Raw genomic sequence first — 21,623 nt, 5'->3', positions numbered from 1 at the left:
ACCAGTAAACAGTAGACTTTATCTTCGGTGGCTCAGGCTTTCCAGGTAGCTAGGCACAACATTAAATGCAGCTGTGGTGCAGCAGAAGCTTCTTCCAGGGCAGTTGCAGCAGGTTCTGTGATCAGGATGTATGCATGGTTACATTTCCAGCCCTTTCCAGAAGATATTAAGGCTAAACTAATAGGCTATTCTTTAAACAGGGATGTTTGGTCTGGGTACTGCCAGTCTTTTCAAACAATTACATGAACAAGGTAAGATTATGAAAGGCTGCAGACAGGTCTTTATTACTTTTGTATCAAGATACCAAATGAATTACTCTCCAGACTCCACCTCCTTCACTCACGGGAAATCCAGACCTTTCCATAAGGCAAAAAAAAAATGCCCATGGGAAAGATTCAAGAACAAAAGTGACAGTGACTCTAGATCTGGGAGGCCTGTTTACCCAGACAAGTCTGCTTGACTACCTTCTGTTCCCCTCCCCGCCTTTTGAGCCTTCCCTTCCCCTATCCAAAAGGCTCACTTCTCACTAAAAAACTGGCTACTCACTCCAGATAAATGAGTGCTTTCAGTCATCCAAAAGGGATACAGAATGACCTTTTAAGAATTTTCTTCTTTCTGCAGCATCCTTTCCACCACCGCAAAATCAGCTTTGATTGCTCTGTACCATCATTCAGACCTTGCTAGAGCAAGCCACAATAGAGTCAGTATCTCCACAATATGTGGGTGAAGGGTTCTATTCCAGACTATTCCTCCTCTCAAGAAAAGGAGGAGACTGTAAACCAATTACAGATCTCCCTACCCTCAAAACCTTTCTCCTTATTCCATCTTTCGAGATGTTTTCCCAACATATTTTGCTTCCATTCATCCTTCCTCAAGCTTTCCTGGTGTTGTTGGACTTGGATACCTATGTCCGTATTCCTATTCACTCTGCTTTCTGGAAATTTTTGAGGATTTCTACTAGCTTGTCACACTTCCAATTCTCTGCTTTGCCTTTTGGACTCTTTACAGTTACCAGAGTCGTCACAAAGTGCCTTGCCCCAGTAATAGCTTACTGCAGGATTCAGGGAATCAAGATATTCCCTTATTTGGGCTACCTGTTAATACAGGCTCTTACTTTACAAGTACTGTTTACTCATCTCACGTTCACTATGGTCCTACTTCAGGCCCTGGGTTTCACTATCAGTTTGAAAAAAAAAAAATCATCCATGAAACCAGCCCAAGACCTAATTTTTGTAGCGTGCAAACTAGTCACCATACTCATGCAGGCCTTTTTGCTGCCAGAATGAGTGCAAAGGCTAACCAGTTACTTCCTTTCTCTTCTCCCTCTTCAGCCCTGTAACATAAGAGAGATACTCAGAGCACTGGGATTCATGGCAGCAACCACCCCTTTTGTATCCTTTGCCATACACCATATGAGGAAGATTCAGTGGTACCTGAAATCCACTTGGTCCCAACAGTCACATCCCCTGTGCACATGGGTTCCTGTCCTGAGTTGCCTAAATAAGGAATTACTGTGGTGGATATCACAGATAAAGCTAAACCCAGATCTACCCTTCAAACCACAGACACCACAACAGGAGCCGCATATAGACGCATTAGACAATGTGAGGGAGGATGGACGGGCAACCTGGAAGTTCAGGGACAATGACCTACAAATCTTAAGATCCAAACACATCAGTCTAAAGGAGATAAGGGCACTGATACTGGCCTTGCAGATCTCCTCCCATTCTTGGAAATCAGGTCCATTAAGAGTGTTCATAGATAACACATTGATCATGTTGTGGTAGGGGAGAAGGGGGGTCAGATCTTACCAGCTGTGCAGACTGGCTGTTTTGGCTTGGGATCAGACCACAAAAGCAAACCTCTCTCTCAATGCAGTTTACATTCCCCCCTCACAGGACAGTGTCCTGGAAGACTTTCTGAGCAGATCAAGAGACTATCTCCATGAATGTATGATGAACAGGGTGATCTTCCTAGACATAGCCCACAAATGGGGGATACAACAGATAAAAAAATCTTTTTGCCTCCAGTAACAAGAAGCAACTTCCACTCTTTTGCACCAGGGCATACTGTACTCATGCTTGGAAAATAGACACAATGACCTTCCCCTGGAAAAGAGGTTCTTCTATGTCTTACCTCCACTTCCTGTCCTTCCCAGTGTCTTATCCAGAAGAAGTGCCCAGATATCTTACTGGTGACTTCCTATTGACCAAGGCAGCATTACTTCTTCCTTCTCTTTCACCTAGCCAAGAGCCATCACCAGAAGCTTTTCTTTAGAGTAGATTTGCTCACAAAGTAGAATGGCTCACTACTTCATCTCAACCCGTCTTCCCTCAGAATTTCAGTATCGATAGTAAGATTTTGATCCCTTTTAGACACCAATTTTCTAAGGGCGTGCTTAAGGTTCTCCAAGAAGCAAGTAAACCTGTTACCAGAAAATTTTACATAGCAAAATGGAAAAAGATTTACTATGTGCTGTTGGCCAAGCTATGAGCACCTACTCCAGGCTAATATCCATATGGTACTCTCTTGTCTGTGAGAGCTGTTGCAGTCTATCCTAGCATACTCACTTACCCTGTCATTCATTTCAGCCATATCTGCTTACCTACCTCTGGAACTGCTGCTTCTGTTCAGACTCCACCTGAAACCTCCAAGGAAAGCTATTCCCCTGCTTGCTTGGGACTTCAATTTTGTGCTGAGAAAACTCACTCTTTGTCCTCTTGAACCAGTAGCATCTGCCTATCTCAAATTTTGTACTTGGAAATCTATCCTTCTGGTAGCTGTCATCTCTGCCAGACAGGTCTCCGAACTACAGACCCTTATGGAAAACCCTCCCTGCCTTATTTTCCATAAGGGCATTGTGTCTTTAATGGTCAATCCTTCCATCATTCCAAAAGTATTAAATGAACTGTCTCTCAACCAGGCTGTGAAACTTCCCACTTTCTTTCGTAATCCACAGAATAGTAATCAAATTAAGTGTAAAAAGGGGGAGAGACTGCTTAAAATTAGAGTCTGGACACCCTAGAGCTCAACATGTCTTAACCCAAAGGTTATTAACTAATTTCAACAGTAGGAATTGTTCAGAGCGAAAGGAACAATGTTATAAGTGTGAGCAACAACTCATTTGGTGAAGAAATCTTAAATATCAAGTATTGTAACTTAAATCCATACCCGAAAAAAATCACAGTGCGGATTCCTTTGGTTTTCCATCTTATTATTCCTTTATTTATTTGTTAACATGGATAAACATGGTTGTTAGGTAAGTGCAGTAAAACTTTAATAGTTAACATTCATTTATTTTGAATTTATATCACTTTGTACATCTGAACAATATAACTTGGTTCCAGTAATATTTGGGCATCTTGTAATTGGTTCAGGAGTCGAGATGTCCGTAATTGGTTATATTGGGTTTTAGGATGGAAATAAGCACGAGGAAACGGGTAACGCAGCTGATTGGGAGTAAGGTGCTCATTGTGGGATGTCATTGGTCATGATGGGCTGTGCTTTGATTGTGAGTTTGGGACTCTACGTGGGGCATCATCGGTCCTGATGAGTTGTGCCGTGATTGGTGGGAATGCTATTGTTATAGAGGCTGGTTAGGTTTTTGTGGTGACTGTAATATCTATAATTCGGGGCTGGGCTTGTGGGCTGCATGGGAACATCTTGACCTGAACTGATAGGTGGGTTGGTGGGCGGGGAAATGGAAGTGCCGTTCTAGGTGAACATGAATCGGGAGGGGCAGGACGGGCATGGATGTGGAATGGGGGCTTACTGTGATGTAAAGTTACAGGGTGGGAACATTATGAGACTTGGGGAAAGGGGTGCGCTCTTTCGGATGTGGCCAGTAGGGGAGAGGGGGTGGGTCTAAAATGAATTCCTATAAGTACATTGAAAGATCAGAAATATATGGTTGGTGCCTTTGGGAAATTTAAACTGCTTAGAATTAAAATGAAGTGGCCATTGGTGGAGTTTAAAACTTAAATCATTAAAAGGAATCTCTCTTTGTGTTTCACTTGGTGGGGGGGCATATCTGTGATTAAATTTCATAACTGGATTCTTTTAATGTTGGAACAGTCGCCCATTAATAACGGTGCCTAATATATTGGTGTTGAGCCCTGAGTGTAATTAGGTAAACATGGACTCGGAAGAAAGGCTTTTAAAATTGCTAGATAAAGTTTAAATAACAGTGAATCATATTAAATTAAATTAAATCTAGTAAACTGCCACCCTTCAAACGTTAGTCCTGGAGAGAACAAAATGTGAAACATGGTGCTGAACTCTGAGATTTCTTAGGTAAACTTGGACTGTGAAGGAAAACGTACACCTTTAAGATTACTAAAACCATAGAACTACAGTACGTTGCATTAAATTAAATTTAGCAAACAAGCAACCGTCAAGCGTTAACCCTGGTGGAAAAAACGTGCATTGTGGCCCTTAGAAAGAAGTGTTTGTGGTGGAAGAGGTAGATCAATAGATAGAGTCCAGCTGCTCTTCCATCGTTACTTTGCTTTGCTGTTTTCTCAATTCGAATATGTTTAATTAAGGGGAGAATTGAATAACTGTAGGTTTGAGTGACTGAGGATTGGGGGCTGGATGGGGATGGAAGTCGATTGTTATGTAATGCTGCAGGGACGGAAACCTTTAGTGACATGGGGAAGGGAACATGCCTTTGAGGAATTAACCAGTAGGGGAGGGGGCGGGTATGAAAAGGATTGACTTTAGGCTGGATGAAAAAATAGGCAGAAATTATGGCTGGCGCCTTTGGAGAGTTTGATCTGCTTAATATTTCAATTTAAATCAGTCTAGGTCAAGTTTAAACTTTTAAAATAAAAAATGGAAAATGGAGGTTCAACTTATAAATTCAAAGATGAGTTCCTCAGTGTGTATAGCTTGGTGGGACCTTATCTTTGATTGAGTGTAATATCTGAATCACATAAAAGGTTTGGAAAACATTGAGTATTCACGGTGCGTAATTTAATGGTACTGGGCTGTGTTTGTGTATGGTGAACAGTCCAGAACGTAAAATAAAATTAAATATAATTTGTGGTGGAATATTAAATATGGCTGGAGTAACGCTACTCTTCCATCGTTAGTTTCCTTATCAGTTTTAAACAGATGAAACACCAACACAGCACAGCAACAACGTAATGAAATAAATGGCTGGTGTGGAAAGGCAAACTCAATAACTCCTCGGCTTGGACAGTACACCGTACACAGTACATGAGTTTATTGCAAACAACACGAAGTAATAAAACTCTCCAGGTTAAGTGCTTTCATCTGACACAAGCAGACTTCTTCAGAACAAAGACAAATAATACTACACTCTTTATATAAACTTTGTGGCGCCAAAAACACATTTCTCATGAGATAATTTAAAGGTATATACAGAAAAAAAGCTTACATATATATATATAACATACTAAAGCAGTCCTATCCCATTTATATTGATATTCAAAGTTTCTCTTATCAATAAGACACTCATAAAATTCACTTAAAATTTATAAAGTTAATAAGGTTAAATATATGAGTTCTAGATTGGTAATCAATGAATCAAATGCACATATGATAACTATTATCAAAGGCACTAGTCTAAGTGATATAAGACATGTTAAAATATCTAAATATTAATATATAAGAAATATCTAAATATTAATATATAAAAAATATATATATTATATGAACTATATGTGAAAAATATATCATAACTATTTAAAACCTTAAAAATATGCTGTACTGCTGAACCATAAAAATTATGCTAAATGCAAGAAAGGTTTTATACTGATGGAATCATTAATGCCAGGTAGTCTCGTGGCGTCGGAAATGATCTGCCACTTACTCTCCTTCATGGCCAAGAAGGCTTTGACATTCCCCCCATATACTGTGATACTAACCTGGTCAATGATTGAAAATTTGAAATAATGCGTATCTCCACATTTAAGTATATGCCTATAAAGGACATTCTTGTTGTCTTTATTTTTAATGCTGTATAGATGCTCATAAATGCGTCGTCTCAACTGTCTCTCAGTCTTACCAGTGTAAAACGCTGAGCATAAGGACAGGGAATTGCAACACTAAATCCGTCGTCTATCTTGCAACTTGCCAGTTATGCTCAGCGTTTTACATTGGTAAGACTGAGAGACAGTTGAGATGACGCATTTATGAGCATCTATACAGCATTAAAAATAAAGACAACAAGAATGCCCTTTATAGGTATATACTTAAATGTGGAGATACGCATTATTTCAAATTTTCAAACATTGACCAAGTTAGTATCAGAGTATATGGGGGGAATGTCAAAGCCTTCTTGGCCATGAAGGAGAGTAAGTGGCAGATCATTTCCGATGCCACGAGACTACCTGGCATTAATGATTCCATCAGTATAAAACCTTTCTTGCATTTAGCATAGTTTTTATGGTTCAGCAGTACAGCATATTTTTAAGGTTTTAAATAGTTATGATATATTTTTTACATATATTTCATATATTTCATATAATATATATATTTTTTATATATTATTATTTAGATATTTCTTATATATTAATATTTAGATATTTTAACATGTCTTATATCACTGTTAGACTAGTGCCTTTGATAATAGTTATCATATGTGCATTTGATTCATTGATTACCAATCTAGAACTCATATATTTAACCTTATTAACTTTATAAATTTTAAGTGAATTTTATGAGTGTCTTATTGATAAGAGAAACTTTGAATATCAATATAAATGGGATAGGACTGCTTTAGTATGTTTTATATATATATATGTAAGCTTTTTTTCTGTATATACCTCTAAATTATCTCATGTGAAATGTGTTTTTGGCACCACAAAGTTTATAGAGTGTAGTATTATTTGTCTTTGTTCTGAAGAAGTCTGCTTGTGTCAGATGAAAGCGCTTAACCCGGAGAGTTTTATTACTTCGTGTTGTTTGCAATAAACTCGTGTACTGTGTACTGTCCAAGCCGAGGAGTTATTGAGTTTTCCTTTCCACACCAGCCATTTATTTAAACAGATGAAGACTATCAAGTATAGTTAACTTTTAAGTGTGTCCATATCGTAATTAGAACGTAAGTGAGAATATTCAGCATAGGGATAATATTTCATGCTTTCTAATAATACTTCCTAATGTTACAAGCTGTTGATTGAGGTAAAACACCTTCTTTAGCGTGTTGCTAGCTTCTATGCGCTTCAAAAGACCTACCTTTCCATTGGTGTGGTGAGGCTGTTGCTTCACCTGTTATTAGTCTATTAGATGTAAAACAAACCAGGTATCAGTAAATATGCTAATGAAAATGAGAAACTAATTAAAATCCTAAACATATTAAAGAATTATAATCATTAAAAAGACATGCTATTGCATTAAGAGTTTCAGAGACTTTCAGGCAATTAATCGGTCATTTTAGTGAGGGACAAAAATCTTGTCTATGAGGTGCGCGGGAAAAGTGTGCCAAATTGTGGAGTTGCCTGAATCCTTTTTTGGTCCGCTGTTGCCTCGTCCGTTATTAGTAAGTTAAACATAATACAAACCAGGTATCAATAAATAACTGAAACAGAGAAAGTAATTAAAGTACTACACACCTTAAAAAAAATAAATTAATTAAAAAATACATGCTGTTGTATTAAGCGTGCCACCAATTTTCAGACAAGTTATCAATCATTAGTTAGTGAGGGATAGAAATCTTGTCAATGAGATGCGTGGGAAAAGCACGCCAAATTGTGTAGTTGCCTGAAACTCCTTTTGGTCTGCAGTTTTACTAAGAATAGAAAAGGTATTACGATCAGTCCAGTGTAAAATTAATTAAATTTATAACAAATTAAACTAAAATGCTAATCAAGAATCAGGTTTTCCATGATCCAGTTGCCCTTAATGATGTTCCTTAATGACTGAAAGTCAGTCGAATAAGTCAAAGTCAAACTGAGGTTATCTTGTTTGGTCTTTTTGCGTCTTCTCGGAGTTTCTAATGATGCAGGGTTGAGTTGTTTGCCTTCTTTGATCAGGTCAAAAATGTTTTGGATTAATTTTCACTGTATCTCCTTTCTCTGAAATCTCTCAAAGTTAATATTGGTTGTGAATTCCCTTAGTTCTTTGGAGACTCTCGCTGTTCTTAAACCTTGTAATTTCAGGACATTCTTTGTGGTTGTAAGGGGGTGCAAACTCCCCCTATGGAGCAGGAGGTTGGCTCGGGTGGGTCTTTGATAAAGATTGTTCATGAGGGAGTCAGAGTCTTCAGATTTGGTGATGGGGAGATCGAGGAAGACTGCGCTTGTAGTGTTGTAGCTGTTTGTGAACTTCAGGAAGTTTGTGATGTTCCCTATATAGTCAAAGAATTCCAGTAGTCTCTCTCTGTCCCTTCCCAGATGATAAACACGTCGTCTGTGAAACGGTAGTAGCATTGCATTTCCTTCCAGAACTGTGAGTGGTAAATGTGTTCCCTCTTCCATTTCCCAAGTGTGGTATTGACCAAGCTGGGAGTCATGGGTGCTCCCATTGCGATTCCTTTTTTCTGCCTAAAAAAATGATTGGTGAAGTGGAAGTAGTTGTTTCTGAGCAGTAGCTATAGAAGCATGCATACTGTTTCAGTATCGTGTCCTCTTTTGCTGTTGTATGAATCCACTGCTTTGGCGACTGCTGTCACATAGTAATCATGTGACAGTACTGTATAGAGGGCTTCGACGTCTATCGTGACCAAAAAAACATCCCTTTTGATTTTCTATTTTGCTTAATAGGTCGTTGGTGTCAAGAATGAAGGATGGGTTGCTCTCAGCCAACGGTTTGATTTGTACCTCTAGGAATATGGATATTGCTTCAGTAATGCTTCCTCCACTCGCTATCACAGGGCAGTAGGGGGGGGGATCTTCGATGATTTTATGGGGTTTAGGGATCCCGAAAAAAATTGGGATCTTGGGATGTTTCACAGTCAGAAAAACTACGAACCTGTCGCTGATTAAGCTTTCTTCACAGAGGAATAGTAGTTCTTCATTTATGTTGTATGCATTCTTAACACCATCAAGCCTGCTTTTTTCATAGTATATTTCATTGTCTAGTATACTTAGAATCTTGGTATTATATGCCGAAGTGTCCGTGACTAGTTTTCCTCCCTCCTTGTCAGCCTTCGTGATTCTCCTTGTACAGTCCTTGTTGAGGTTCAATAAGGCTTTACGTTCATGCTGACTTAAGTTGAAGAATTTGTTTCTTACGGATTTGCAGAGGGCCTTCCTAATTTCTGCTTCACATTTAGTTTCATAAGCTGTTACACTTGGATGAGCTGGAGGACAGAAGCTACTGGGTTTTATCCATTCTTCTTTTTTGCTGTGGTCCTCCTTTTCGTGGAAGAAAATCTTAAGGTTTACCCTCCTGTTGAAGTGGAGAAAGAATCGTACATTCCCTGTATGTGCATAGACAGCTCAGATTTTACCTGGATAAGAACGAGGATATTTACAAATCAGACCAATTGTTTGTCTCTATCCACGATTCCAATTTAGGAAACCCAGTTTCAAAACAGACTATTTCTAACTAGATTTCTAAATCCATATCCTTTTGCTATACTCTACATGGTAAAACCTTACCCTCTACTGCAAAGACTTGTTATACTAGAGCAGTGGTCATATCTGGAATCTTTTACAAGAGAATTGACTCTAGAACAATTTTAGAAGCAGCTATTTGGTCTTCAGTGTACACTTTCACCAAACATTACAGAGTGACTGCCTTTTATAGATCCATAGCCACCTTTGCCAGGTCAGTTCTCTCTCTGGATTACTAGACAATTCCCTTAACTCTTTTCCATCCACTGTTCACACATCTTAAGCTTTGGGAATTACCCAAAAGTTTGGAATACAGCAACAGTGATCTAAGGAAGGACATAGTTCAGTAGTGTAAGAACTTTCCGTAGATGTCCTACTGATTGCTGTTGCAGTATCCCTTCCCTCCCTGCCTTCCACCTTTTCTTTTTCTTACTTTTTTCCTTTTGGACTGAGGGTTTATCCCTTTGTTCTGCTTCTCCTTTCTTAGCTGACCAGTTTATTTTGTCTCTCAGGCCTCTTCAGGCTTACTGACTTGGAGACAGTCTTGAGGCTTTTACATTTATACATCCGTTTATGTACCCGTAAGTCCATGGGCTTAGGTCATACATCTGATGTGTGGCTCCTTGGAAGGTTTTCACTTTGATACCCTGACTGGACATCCAAGGGGAGATGATATAACAGTTTATAATACTGCAACAGTGATCAGTAGGACATCTATTGTTATAAGTTTTTACACAACTGTACTGTCTTAAACCGTGCTACAGTCATAATACAATGTGTATTTTAAGTGCAAGGAAAAACTTTGAGACGGCACACTTGTTTGAACTTTTGGTATGTAGCAAGGCTGTCTTTACCTCATCATTGTTGGATCATTTTTTTTTTTCAGATGTAACTTATGCAGGTCTAAAACAATTATGCTGTGAAGATCAAAAGCTTTCGGTTTAAGACATTTACTACCTAGGGTAAAGCCATCCAGTGTAAAGCAGACTAGTCACATGTCTCAAGCCAGGCTGACAGACACTAAATCTTATGCTTACTACACCAGGTTCATAGCCACAAATTGAAGCTCAAGATTTTAGTTCTAATTTCAAGTGCCATTTGAGGAGAAGGTGGGACCTTACTAAATATGATTTTTTTTTGTCATGGAGAATGTTCCATAGTCCCTCCATGTCTTTTTGCATATCACTGAAACTTGATCATCTCTGTTGTGCCAGCTTGCGTCATAAATTATGATCATGTTATGCCTTGCTTTTGTCAGCTAGCTGTGTAAGCAAACATTTCTCCGTGATAAGCAGACTAGTCACTCGTTCTTTGCAGAAAAACGTAAGGCATGTCCTTGTTTTGTAGTTATTGTTGGCTCCCTTGCAGCTGATAATCAGCTGCTTCCAGTGCCTATCCCTGAATATCATCACACCCTCCCATCTCCCGGCATTTCTTTCAACAATGTTCAGGGTTGGCAAGGAAATGGAGGTGTCCTGGACCAGTATCATTCTGTTGATGGGGGAAAGTTTTATCTTTACCTCCCATTCCTGTGTGAACCCTGCAACATCCTGAGGGTGGGGCTTGCAATGGTCATCAGTAGATGACTGCCCTTCAATTCCACAAAGGGCTGATGTCAGCAGGATGCCTTGACCACCTTTTGGCAACACTGCACAGCTGCTTCCTCATTCTCCATCAAGGAAATCAAACTGCATGTGTGTGCCCAGAACATTTGCACCCTCTCCAAGATGGGCACACCAGTTTTTTTCTGCCTGTGCCTTCAAATTCTTTAGCTGCTATTCTAACGCATGTCTCCTGGGTTGCAGTTAGGGCTTTGTATCTGTATGCCACTGGCACAGGCTAGCTGATTTATGGATTTTTGAGTCACTGATCATAATATATTGGTGTTGAGGTTGCATGAATTTAGTAAGTTTTGAACTAACTTTCAGTTAACATTTTTGTTTATTTATTTTTAAACCTGACAAAGGTTATTGAGACCAAAAAGGTGTGTAAGTTTTTATTTTATGTGATGATTTCTCAAATACAGTGATTTTCTGTACTGTAGTAGGGGCTCTGTGTACAGGTCTTGAACTGTGTGTTTGTCCTCGCTTAAATTGATGAGGTTCCCAAAATGTAGGTATAAATTTGACGGGCTTGTTTGAAGATCTCGTGAGAAGCTCATCTTAGGTTCTGATAAGGAGTATGTATATGCTTATGTGGGATGTTGCCTCTTGAGATGTTAACTTTCTGTTCTTGTAATGCAGTCTTATCACATTTCTAGTTTCATTTGACTATTTTGGCAAAAAAAGTTGAATTTTATAGTTTTTCTTTTCTTTAAGTTGTTTTACAGTTGTTTTACAGCAAGGTAATGTTTATAGCACTACTTTGGCACAGTGATTAGCTGTGTTGCTTCATGGTACATGGTTCTCCAGTCTATTTCTTAGCTGGAGTGCCTTGTGTGTCCAGAGTACAATTCTTTCCTCTGTCCTTGTTGGTTTTCACAGTGTGCTTCAGTTTTCTTCCACATCTTAAAGGCATGTGGCAGGTGAATTGGTGCTCCTCTAACCTGACCATAATACATGTCATGTCAGAGGGAGTGTGTGTTCGTGTGTGTGTGTGTGTGTGTGTGTGTGTGTGTGTGTGTGTGTGTGTGTGTGTCTATGTCCTGTGATGGTTTGATACCATTTTCAGGGTGAGTTTCTGAGCATTGAGTAGTGAGACAGGCTTCTTCACTATGAACATGTCATTGGATTAAGTGTGCGATGAGTGAATGAATGAATTTCTGGGGTGGTTTATTAGGAAAAGTGAGAAAGTTTAGTCTTTTAGGGTAAAGTAAGGAATCTACTTTGTTCGAAAACACGTTACATCGAACAAGCAAAGTAGATGCTCTCTTCTGCAAAAGTGCATTTCAACAAAAGTGCACTTTCTATGAAGCCTAGTCGCCGAATCGGCTGACTTAAAAAAAAAAAAAAAAAAACACGCAGAAAACATGTTTTGCAGGGGGAAAGCCCCCCTGCACCCAGCCCCCCCACACACCTTCCTACTTAAATATACCTACCTCCAAGGTTGCACTACAGCGAAGAAAAGGGCATATTCCCATTCCGCTCTGTATTGTGATCTCCGTACTCCATTTTCAAAGTTTTGGTCCTTCGAACAACTAGGTTCGATCAAGTGGGCTTCGAAGTACAGAAACTTTGTGCAAACAAAGTAGACCCAAAATAAGACATAGACGAACTGTGTGATTTTATATTTTTGATACCTTATGAAAATAATTTATGTTCAGAAAGTTCCCACTGTCCAGTTACTATAGATGGAGGTTTCAGCTGCTCTATTGCTATATAAAAAGCAGTGATTGTATTTTAACTGTAAGCTGCCACTAGTGAAGTAAAATGACCACTGAAATAAATGAGCTTTAAAGTCTGACATACCTTGGGGCAGCACATCACTGACATTCTGTGTTGTCTTCCACTCTTTGAAAATAGAAGAATCGAGTATGATTCAAGTGTGATTCAGCTGATCTATGTGGGGAAAAAAAATTGAGCACAGACATTTTCAGCAGAAGAAGACAGATTAATTTGGATTCTTTCTGTCATAGTGAAAATAGTAAAAGTTAATGCTGTTTTTTTTTTAACTTAGGATGAGATTGCGGATTTCTTAACAGGAGTTCTCACCCGAGCAGAGAGCCAGTCTGCCTCTGAACCCAAAGATCTAGATGCTGAAAAGAAAAAAAAGGTTCGTGAACTGAAACGTGATCTTTCCTATGAAATGCAGGAACGGCGCAGCAGACCTGCCTCCCCAGCAGTTCGTGTGCCTATTTCTCCTTCTGGCTCAGAGGTATGGTTTCATTTAAAGGTCTTTTTTTAATATACTTTATTTTTACTTAGCTGTGTTTCATGTTAGTATCTTCTTTACATAATAAATGTTAACCTTGTGTTTCTTTTCTTTTTTTTTTCTGGCATATTACTGTGTCTGGTGGTATGACATACTTTGTCCAGTTTTCAGATTGTTAGATGTTCTCAGAAGGAACTGTGTTGTAAATTTATGCATGGGAGAATATTATCATATGATTTTGATAGGTTTTCACATCAAGGTTGTAGCAGAGTTGGAAGAAGAATTAGGCTGAGAATTTGAAATGGATAGTCCTTTCTAGATTTAATAATGACAAATACACCATGACTGAGACAGCATAGTGGTGTATCGGCTAGTGTTGCTAAAACTGTGTTTAGTTGTGCAAGTTGGTTCCTGGTTGAGATGCCTGCTTTGTTGGCTAGACACCCTTTTTTTTGTTCACATGAGATTTTACAAGGTGCTATGGTTTTCTCTCACATCCCAAAGGCATATCGTAGGTGAGTTGGCAACCATCTGAATAGGCTTTCATGCCATATATGAGTGAGTTGTATACATTCTGTAATATGTACTGGCATTCAGTCCAGGATTGTTTTGCTGCTGTTAAGCCACTGAGTGCTTGGGTAGGTTTTGGCTCCTCCATCATTTGGAAATGGATAAGGCAGGTATCAGAGAATGAATGTTGGAAATGTAGAGTGGAGTTACAGATGTAGTGCACTGTGTTCTTGATTGTAGGACAAAACACAGGAGAGATGTTGGTTGGAGGGAGAGATGTGCTTATAAATCGAAATATTTTTCTGTGAAGCATTTTCATTTTGCATTGGGAGAGAACATGATTCTGAAGAAGTTGTTGGTGGTTAATATTGCTGTTGTTTAGTTTCCATTGGTAACATGTACACAGTGATTATGTGAGGAATGTTTTTTTTTCACATGACAGGTGGAAAGGGCTGCCTTGTTCAGAATCCCTGAGAGTGTATTACTGGTCATGACAGGCATATGGAATTGGTATGAAGCATCTGTTTGAGTTGTAGTTAATGTTCTGTGTGAGGGACTGGTTGTGTAAGTCTGAAGGGGAACTTGGATGCCAAATCATAAAGAAGGTAAGTAAACATGAAAAATGTTCTTACTCTACATAATTGTCACTGGTCAACGCATCCTTGATGGGCTCTTGGGTTTATCTGAGAAGTAGAAGGAACAGGGGGATTATGAGAAAAAGTCTAAATGAGTTTGAGGATTGTAGCACTATATGACTACATTGGATTTGACAAGCAGCTTGGTACCCAACAGTTATATCTACAGATAGACCTGAATGAAAAGGATCCATCATTGTGGAAAGGACAAAACTTCTTTTCTCCAGTTGTATGTGGGCTTCACAGGGGCAGACCATATCCCCTATTATTAGAAATTTGATTTTGTTCTCAACTTCCATTTCTGCAGAGGATTTTTAAGCCTGAGAGAGGTGTGCCCCACCATCCATGCCGAGGGGTGCATACTGGGGTGTTTGTATCACTTTACCCCACATTTGATCAGCCTAGCCCTGGATAAGTCCATTATGATCATGGGGATTGTGGCCTCTTGAATAATGTGTTCATGAGTGTTTGGAGTATTTGAGGCTGAGGTTTTATATTCTAAAACACCCCCCACTTTCCCCTGTTGCATCTGGGCTTTGCTGGTCCTAGTTGAGGAGGAGCCATTGGGCAAGCTAGTATCAGGGTCTGCAGTCCAGGTTTGGCAGATCAAGTATTTGCTTGACTCTTATCCAGAGCTGGAATGAGATTTCATTGTTAAGGACTGCAGTTCAGTGTTGGCAGTCATTAATGGCCTCTTCTTATACATTGCCTTTTTTGCATGTTATTGTATGTCTGATAACATGCATGCGCAGCTTTTATATTTGTGTGAGCCATGACATGATCCTGGCTTTGGATCTATTGCAGAGGGGCTGGTTTCCTTCCCATTATTTTCCATTGGGGGTTGTTGGTTGAGAATTCGTGGTCATCTAGATGGATGAAATCCTTGAAAATTCTGCTTACTTAGACTTCTCTTGATATCTCCCTTTTTTATGGAGACCTTGCATTATGTGAGGCTTTGTATGAACGTTTCCCTGGGTTGTGCTTTGAGTTCTGAACTGCAAGGCTACCCAGTATCCATTTTTTCTGTGTACTTTTTGTTCTCCACCTGCTAATTATCAGTACTTCTTCATTGAGATGTAACCCATTAGTTCCTTGTCAGTGATAAATAGCCACTGACTTTGGTGAGAAATAGCTGGAGATGCTCATCATCATTCAGCAATGAAGGTTGCTTGTGCTGAAGTCATTTGTGGACCATCAGCCTTCCCGTGGCCATTCCCACTTCACAGACTGTAGTAGAAGCCTGAGGGACTTGAAGTGGAAAGCTGTTTTCACCACTTATCCTACCCCCACTTCAGGCCTTGCTTTTGTCTCTTCTCCCAACCTGTTAAACGATTTTCCCCAGGAAGCCATCATTAACATGGACTGATAGGACACTTCTAAGGATCTCTGATTGATCCCCCTTCCCCAGCTGGCTGACATGAGCTTCTGTATCACTGTGAGGATGTTATGTCTTCCCCTTGTGCATGTCTGATAGAGCTACCATACATGTGCCATTAAAGGCTGCCATCACTGACTTGGCAATGCCAAGGCCACATTATCTGGTTGTTTGGTGGTCCTTTCACTTGCATGGTGATGGTTAGGTGATTAAAACTACTTTCTCCCTCCACCAAGCATTTGTGAGACAGTACTAGACACTCAGTCCCTGCCTGGCTGTTCCAGTAGCAGAACAAGTTTTTGAAATCATGTTGTCTAGATTATAGACAGGGCTTTATCTCTCTGCATCATAGAACTAGGCATCCAGTTATTCATCCAGTTATTCATTACAACGGTCTTTGAAGGTGCCAGACAGGAAGACTGGAGGTACTTGTACTGACTTTCTCTGACCTCCATATGGCTTGATGTCTTACATTGGCTTTTGTGAAACCACCCCAAGGCTTATTCCATTGTCTGAAAGACCACTGTCTTTTCCCCACAACTAGTGGATAGGCTGGCTTGAGAATAAGAACAGTCTGACAGGAAGATGTACTTCTCTGCCATTTTAGGGCTTTGAGCTCTCACCTACTCTCTCTTTCCATTGTTTTCTGTTGGTGTCAGTACAGGGAGTCCTTTTCTTAGTCTGGGATCAAGGAGAGTCTGTTTTTGACCTTGTCTGTGGCAACCGGGGTGGACGCTACCTTGACACCTATCTTTTGGATATTGTGGATGCTTAAGGTGGAACAGCAGGTTGTGCCTTGTAGAATGGTGTAGCTAAGGCTGTTCCCCACATCGTGTAGATGTCCTGACTGAAGTCAGTGTTGAAGTGCTCCAAACTGATGGGTTTTCGCCATTGACATCCAGTTGGGGTACTAAAGCCTAAATCATTCCATAAGTCATACATCTGACATATGACCTCAGCTACTGAGCATTGGTGTACATAAATGGATGTATGAGCGTAAATCCCCAGACTATCTCTCCACCAGTGCGAATGCAGGTCTTGCACCCATTGGTCTTATCTTCACATGGTCTTTGCACCGTAAACCTTCACAGAGTCCAATAAGTACCCCTTCGGGGAACCTTCCTTTTCTTGATTATTCTAGTGATTTGTGATTTTATTGGATGCCAGCTGTGAGGGAAAACTGTAAGTGCGGTAGGCAGATAACCTGCAAAGACCTCAATTCCCACTGGCTTTTCTGCTTAAATACAAAGAACAATTACAAATTTTGTTCCATCTGCCAGTCCTTTATACCCACGACTTTGGGAACCTGTTTGTTGTCATTGAATACTTTCATAGAGACTCAATGACTAATGACTAATGTCTAATTTAAAGTGGTGGATTCCTTCACTCCTGATGTACTGTCCTCTCCAAAGAAAAAACTCAAGAGGCTTAAGTCTGAAGTTCTGTTGTCCCAATCAGATTCAAAGGTACTCGTTGATGTTATAGAATCTGCAGTACATCTGACACTTCCTCAGATGCCCTGTATAGAGACACCCGATGAAGGCCAGTATGCCATCGGAGGACTGCACATCCAAAGTCACTGCTACTACAGTGGATGAATCAGTATCCTGGAGGGCCTGGAAAGTATCCCTCAGATTTTAGCATGAGAAAAGATACTGGGATCACTGATTGAACCACATCAGTGGTTGAATCCTCCACACTTATTCCACACGGATGTCACCCCTAAGACGAAACAGCAAAAGACTAAGCATGCCCCCCCCCCCCCGTCTTCTTGGGAGAAGTGGATAGACTTCTCATAGGACCTTTTCAAGGCTACTATGGCTCTCAAGCCTCCTTCCTTTTCAGCTCTTCTGCCCATTCCACGGAAGATGACTGTGGAGTATTCCTCAGAGGATGAGGAGGGGCAGATTTAGATGATCATTCCTTAGCTTACTCCTCTCAAATCTCCTCACCTGGAAAAGGTACCCTCAGATGATAAGGACTCCCTCTCCTCAGATTCCCCTGGGGAGTATGCTTCTTTTGGGGAGACCATTATAAGTATGATGAAATATTTTGAGTGGGATTCTAAACAAATTTCTTATGTTTAGAAGTGATACTACATTCTTTTAGAAGTGAGCACTCCAGCCCCTACTCCTGTCCCTTCATCCCGGAATCCTTTCTCAATCATTTTGTATCTGTGTCTACTGCTCCTGATTCTCAGCTTCCATCCCACAAGAGGCCTGCTAGATTCTATAAAGTTCCAGATAAACTCAAGTTTCTCTTTACAAATCCAGTTGCCAATACTTCAACTGTTTCCTTAGCCCCAGACAAGTCATCTAAATTTCTGTCCAGTAATAATGCCCTTACCTCAAACATTGACAGGTGGAGAAAAAAGATCTGTATATCTTCTTCATGTTTCACTGATGTTCATCGTGCATACAGCTGCAGTCATAACAGATGGGTTATCCTGCCGTCAGGCGGGTCCTCGGTCGGCCGAATTCCAAAGTCTAGATCCGGCGTCGGTTGTCGTTGCTTCTTCCCTGACGTCAGTGTGGCAGGGGTATAAAAGAGGCAGCCGACGCCATTTTCCCCAGTCTTTCTTGCCGCGCTGTGCCCGAAGCAGAAGCAGTTCGCAAGTGCCGGTCGGCCATCTCCTGAGATTTACGAAAGTATTTCAGCCGAAGTCTTCTTGAAAGCTAAGTACCCCGTTGGGGAAACTTCTTGCCTCAGACCGATGTCAGACAAAGTTAATAATTGCATTTCATGTGGGAAGCAAATACCGCATAAGGATTTCCACTCTTTCTGTATACCTTGCTTAGGCCCAGACCACGACGTCTCGGCCTGCCGTTTTTGTGCTAGATTCAATAAGCGCACTATTAAGCGTCGGGTGGAGTTTGCCCTTCACTTTTTTGGCAAAAAATTTAATTATATTATGTCGTCGGATACTCCGACTCCAGTGTTGAGCAAAAAACGCAAAGATAAGGACCGACATACGAGGTCCGCACCACCTACTGAAACCACGCTAAGGCCGACTACCGGTACTCCAGTACTCAGCGAGGCGCCTACGCAGCCCCTGAGTACCGATGACAATGCATTACCGGTGTCTTCAGTACCCGAGGTCGCAGGCTCCTCGGCCCCCATTCCTACTACAGATCCCGACGCCACTCCTGGTGGGGAAACTCAGAATTTAGACAGGCCTGCCATTTCTCAAGGGGTCTTCAGGCCTTCCTCCTTCTCCATTAAAGCCTTCACTAAATCTAAAGCAGCCATGAAAACCAAAAAACAGGTTCCTCAGACCCCCACTCAAGGCACCATGCCTAAAAAACAGATGCTTAAAATGGCTGAGGATTTGATTACTCTTATCAGGGGTTCTCAATCCCCCTCTGACAAAAGGCCCAGATTAGAGGAAGACTACCCTTCCTCAGATCAAGCTTCTATTACCTCAGAACTATCTGAGGACCAGGATTATGCCTATTCTCCATTCGAAGACTCTGATGCAGAGGAGTCTATTCCCTCAGTCTCCCCCCCTGAGGGCTTCTCTTTTGGGGAAACCCTGCATACATTGAGGGAACACTTTCACTGGGAAGGCCAAGATTACTCAGATTCCAAGAAAAGGCTCAGGGAATTTCTTCTGCTCCCCCAGCATAGGCCTCTGGCTATCCCTCCTGTTTTAGATATATTGGATGATGTGTACACAGAAGCCAGCCTTAATCCTGATTCTTTGCCTCCAGCTCCTGTTAAACCAGACAGGTATTACCGGGTTCATGATTCTCACCAGTTCCTATATAAAAGCCATACTGCTAACCCAGAAACAATTTCACAGGGTCCCAAGGGAATTAAGGACTCTACTGCTAAAAATCCATTACCTTCAGAGAGAGATTCCAGAGCTTTAGAAAGGTGGGGGAAAAAGGTGTAAACCTCGGCCACTTTAACCATGAGGGCATTAAACTGTCAGTTCCATATGTTAAAGTATCAACAGTTTTTGATATCTCAGCTGAAAAGCAAGATGACACAACCAGAACAACTAGATTTTAAAGAGTTGCATGGTGCAGAGCAAGTGGGTAAACATACCTTGCAGTGTGGTTTTGATGCTTTAGAGGCCTCATGTAGAGCTGCTGTTATGGGGTCTGTTATACGTAGGCATGCTTGGCTCAAAGAGCAAACCTTACCAGATCATGTCAAAGCTAAATTATTAGATGCACCTCTTCAAAAAGATGTATTGTTTGGTGTTAAAGCTGAGGAGGTGCTAAAGAAAATGGAGGAAAAAGCGAAATCAATGCAAACAGTGAAAGATTTCCTGCAGGTACAGCCTCCACGTTTCAGCAGAAACTGGCCTTCAAAAAAGTGGTCCTTTCCAGCCACGGACAGACCTCAAAGGGGCAGATACAGGCGCCCAAGGGGCAGAGGGCAACCTCAAGGATCTTACAGAGCCAAACAGTGGCAAGCACCAACCTCAAGAGGTGGAGAAGATAAATCACAGTCTTTTAGAAAACAGACACAATGACTTCCCCCTACACCTGCCAAGCAAAGCTTTAATGGCAGCACCTTTGGGCGGAAAACTGACATTATTCTCAAAAAATTGGCATATTGTTACAAAAGACAAATGGATTCTGGACATTATAGACAGAGGCTACAGGTTCCACTTTCACACCCTTCCAAAAATGAGAGGCATGCCAAACCTGCCACAAAATCAAAGGGCAGAGGCACAAAAACAAGTTTCAGCTCTCATGGACATGAAAGCAATTCAAGAGGTACCTGCAAAAGAACAGGGTCAAGGGTTTTATTCCAGACTATTCCTGGTACCGAGGAAAGACAAGGATTGGAGACCTATCTTAGACCTATCCATCCTAAACACATATCTACAGGTGCCAAAATTCAAGATGCTCACATTACAGCAGCTTCTTCCCATGCTGGGCAAGGAGTCTTGGCTGGTAACATTGGACCTCAAGGAGGCATACCTGCATGTCCCTATCAGACAAGATTGCAGAAGATACCTCAGATTTCTTGCAGGTTTAACCCATTACCAATTCTCTGCATTGCCCTTTGGCTTATCTACTGCGCCCAGAGTGTTTACGAAATGCCTGGCATCAGTAATCACCTTCTGCAGACTACAAGGGATACAAATCTACCCATATCGGGACGACTGCCTGATCCAAGCGGACAGCAAGGACATACTACTGCAGCACCTGGCGTTTGTAATAAAACTGTTGAACTTCCTGGGATACACAGTCAACAAAAAGAAATCAAATCTAATACTCACTCAACAAATAATTTTCCTGGGTGCCAGCTTGGATACAACCACCCAGATGGCCTACCTCACGCCAGACAAGCAAGGGCAACTGTCTCAATACTTCAGAAAAATGGCAACTTACACCAGGCTAACTGCAAGGAAAATCCTTCAGGCTCTGGGATTCATGGCATCTTGCATCCTACTAATCCCATGTGCAAGGCTGCATATGAGGAAACTTCAATGGTACCTGAAAAGCTTATGGTCTCAACACAGCCACAGCTTGGAAACAATTATCCCACTCATTCCATGCCTTCAAAAGGAATTTTTGTGGTGGACTCAAGCTTGCCAAAGAAACACAGGTCTTCCTTTCTGTGTACCTCAAGCAACTCAAATCATCACAACAGACGCCTCAGACTATGCCTGGGGAGCACACATGACAGATCAGTGCATTCAGGGAAAATGGACCCGAAAAGAGAAGCACCTTCACAGCAACCATTTATTATTTCTACGTTTCCGCAGGACATTCAAGATAATATAAAAGAATTTGAAAAGCTGCTTTT

General features: G+C 40.9%; 1 protein-coding gene across 4 annotated transcripts in view; it reads left to right on the top strand.

Moving 5' to 3' along the window:
• The window catches only part of KANSL3 (KAT8 regulatory NSL complex subunit 3), a 2,067,031-nt gene that overhangs the window by 1,076,749 nt on the left and 968,659 nt on the right, over nucleotides 1–21,623 (top strand). For all 4 annotated transcript variants that reach the window (XM_044084373.1, XM_044084371.1, XM_044084372.1 and 1 more), the window contains exon 13: nucleotides 13,140–13,337. In XM_044084373.1, the coding sequence (XP_043940308.1) occupies nucleotides 13,140–13,337 (198 nt within the window). The remainder of the gene's footprint in view (nucleotides 1–13,139; nucleotides 13,338–21,623) is intronic.

The sequence above is a fragment of the Protopterus annectens genome, chromosome 9.part0, assembly GCF_019279795.1.
Source record: "Protopterus annectens isolate FY-2018-M chromosome 9.part0, PAN1.0, whole genome shotgun sequence".
NCBI classification, from domain to species: Eukaryota; Metazoa; Chordata; order Ceratodontiformes; family Protopteridae; genus Protopterus; species Protopterus annectens.
Note: the sequence above shows the minus strand (reverse complement) of the source record. Positions and strands in the feature narration are given on the sequence as shown.